Source organism: Lottia gigantea (assembly GCF_000327385.1).
Source record: "Lottia gigantea unplaced genomic scaffold LOTGIsca_130, whole genome shotgun sequence".
In the NCBI taxonomy this organism is placed as follows: Eukaryota; Metazoa; Mollusca; class Gastropoda; family Lottiidae; genus Lottia; species Lottia gigantea.
In genome coordinates this window covers 270,907-272,995 of record NW_008707426.1, presented here as the reverse complement: position 1 = coordinate 272,995, position 2,089 = coordinate 270,907, and the positions used below count along the sequence as shown (strand labels likewise).

At 34.9% G+C, this 2,089-nt stretch overlaps 1 protein-coding gene across 1 annotated transcript in view; it reads left to right on the top strand.

Moving 5' to 3' along the window:
• The window catches only part of LOTGIDRAFT_172272 (hypothetical protein), a gene marked incomplete at both ends in the record, with an annotated part of 4,071 nt that extends 2,549 nt beyond the window's left edge, over positions 1 to 1,522 (top strand). The window contains one exon of the mRNA XM_009049140.1: positions 1,291 to 1,522. Within this exon, the coding sequence (XP_009047388.1) occupies positions 1,291 to 1,522 (232 nt within the window). The remainder of the gene's footprint in view (positions 1 to 1,290) is intronic.
• Between the last annotated feature and the right edge of the window lie 567 nt (positions 1,523 to 2,089).

Sequence of the window (2,089 nt, the reverse complement as noted above, 5' to 3'; positions counted from 1 at the left end):
GCCCTGTCAAAAAAAAAACAACAATATACATCGTATCAGCAGTTTGAATACAGCAGAAAAATGGGAAAGAGAAGCGCAGTGGGCGCCGTATTTAGAAAATCTTGGCTGTAAAGGTGCCGTTAAATGTTGACCTCTGCCTCAAAAAGTACCTAATACATCTTAAAATAATGTACACGATGATAAAAATATAAATAACAGAAGAAAAAAAAACAGCAGTTTTTATTATCATTTGTAAATGCTAAATTTAGCAAATCTTGTTTGCACAGAGGAAATTGGAGGGAGATAGAAAAATCTATTTTATCGATCTGAAAATCTCATTATCTCGAATTAGAGAATTACAGTCTATTTTTTGATTGACGGAATTGTCTTGCTTGTACGGATTTTTATCATATTTCCATCTATTTGCGTGCCACGAGTTCGAATCTCCACCAAATAGACAAAAAATTCTAGTAGGATGGTCGAAATTCGAAATCAAAATCCCTAATGGAAAGTTAATCCCATATACAAAATAAGCTGTCCTGATGAGGGTTGTTTATCCGAAACATGCATCAGCATGAGATGGAGGTCTAGTTAAAGCAGAATTGATTGGACGGATATTAGAAAATTACTCTTTAAAAAATATCACAGATGACAGAGCACGACGGATGTGGAAATCAGATATAGAATTGGATAGAAACAAACACTTCAGATATAGAATCTAAAATGTAGGTTTTTAATGGGAAACAACAGTATAAAACATCATAAAAGCTGAAATTACTACGATAACAGCAGCCAGGCTGCCAGAAATTTTGATATATTTTTCCACCCAAATAATTACAGTGTAAAAACGTGCAATATTGTTTACAACCAAAATTCATATTATGTTTGCCACCTATCGCCTAACCCTGACGGTTATTTTCATGGCACTGTAAAAAAGTTTTGTTATGTTTGGTTTGGTGATAACAGTAATCCTTATCAATGAAGATAAATCGAGAACTCCATGCCTGGCAAAACATTAACAACAAATCTATAAAATATATTTACAAAATTCAACAAGTGATATATGATTGCCTACAAATAAAACATAGGAACCGACAAAAACACCAAATCTTTACCTTTCAAGTTGTCAAATCAAGCTACAAAAATATCAAATGAAACTAAACGAGCAGCACCCGCTATCAAATCAAAAATTTCAAAGATGAACTTGAATGAAATACGTCTAAAACCTTGTATTCAACATCATCACTGCATCAGACAGATTTTTTTCTCGGGTGTCTTCGATTGGTTATTCAATCATTATTTTGTTTTCAGGTGTGTTCGATTGGTTGTTCTGGTTGTTATCCACGGGAATGACGTCACCACCAAATTTCTCCATTTCTTGGATCTTGTCTTTGGATTTTTCTTTGTCTTCGTCGGTGCTGAAGACTGTATCGTCTTTGATTCCTGTACAGTCCCACACCATTACACTTCCGTCGTACGACGACGTGAACAGCTTTCCGCCAACAACCTAGAAAAAAACACGAATCAGTTATGTCCCTTGTGATGAATTGTTAAAGCAAAAAAAAGAGAAGAACATATACTTTCAAACATAACATGGGCGTTTTAAATCAATGTCACGAATTCATATCCATAGATCGTATGGTAGTTAAAGGGATTAAGATTAAAGAGGTTTTTCTTGATTTTTTTTATACATATTGGGGATACTGAAAGCATCAATTTGCACCATTCCAATTTTCAGTCAGACGTCTGTGGTTCCTGCTATTCCACTAAAAATAAGTGTTGGTGACGTCACTAATCTCAAAATATTTAAGGCCATTCGCAATTAGTGACGTCATCAAACACTTACTTTTAGTGGAATTGCAGGGACAGACGTCTGCTGTCAATTGGAATGATGAAAATTGATGCTATCAGTGTCTCAGTTTCAAAGAAAATTTCTTAACAATCCCTTGTCAACCTCTTTACAATCCCTTGTCAACCTCTTTACAATCCCTTGTCAACCGTGTCAACGTTCCATGAATAATCTCAAGATTACAAGAGACGGAAAATTTATATCAGTAACAATATAATTCCTCCACCAAGCCACCTATAACCAACCCCCTAACAACTCTCA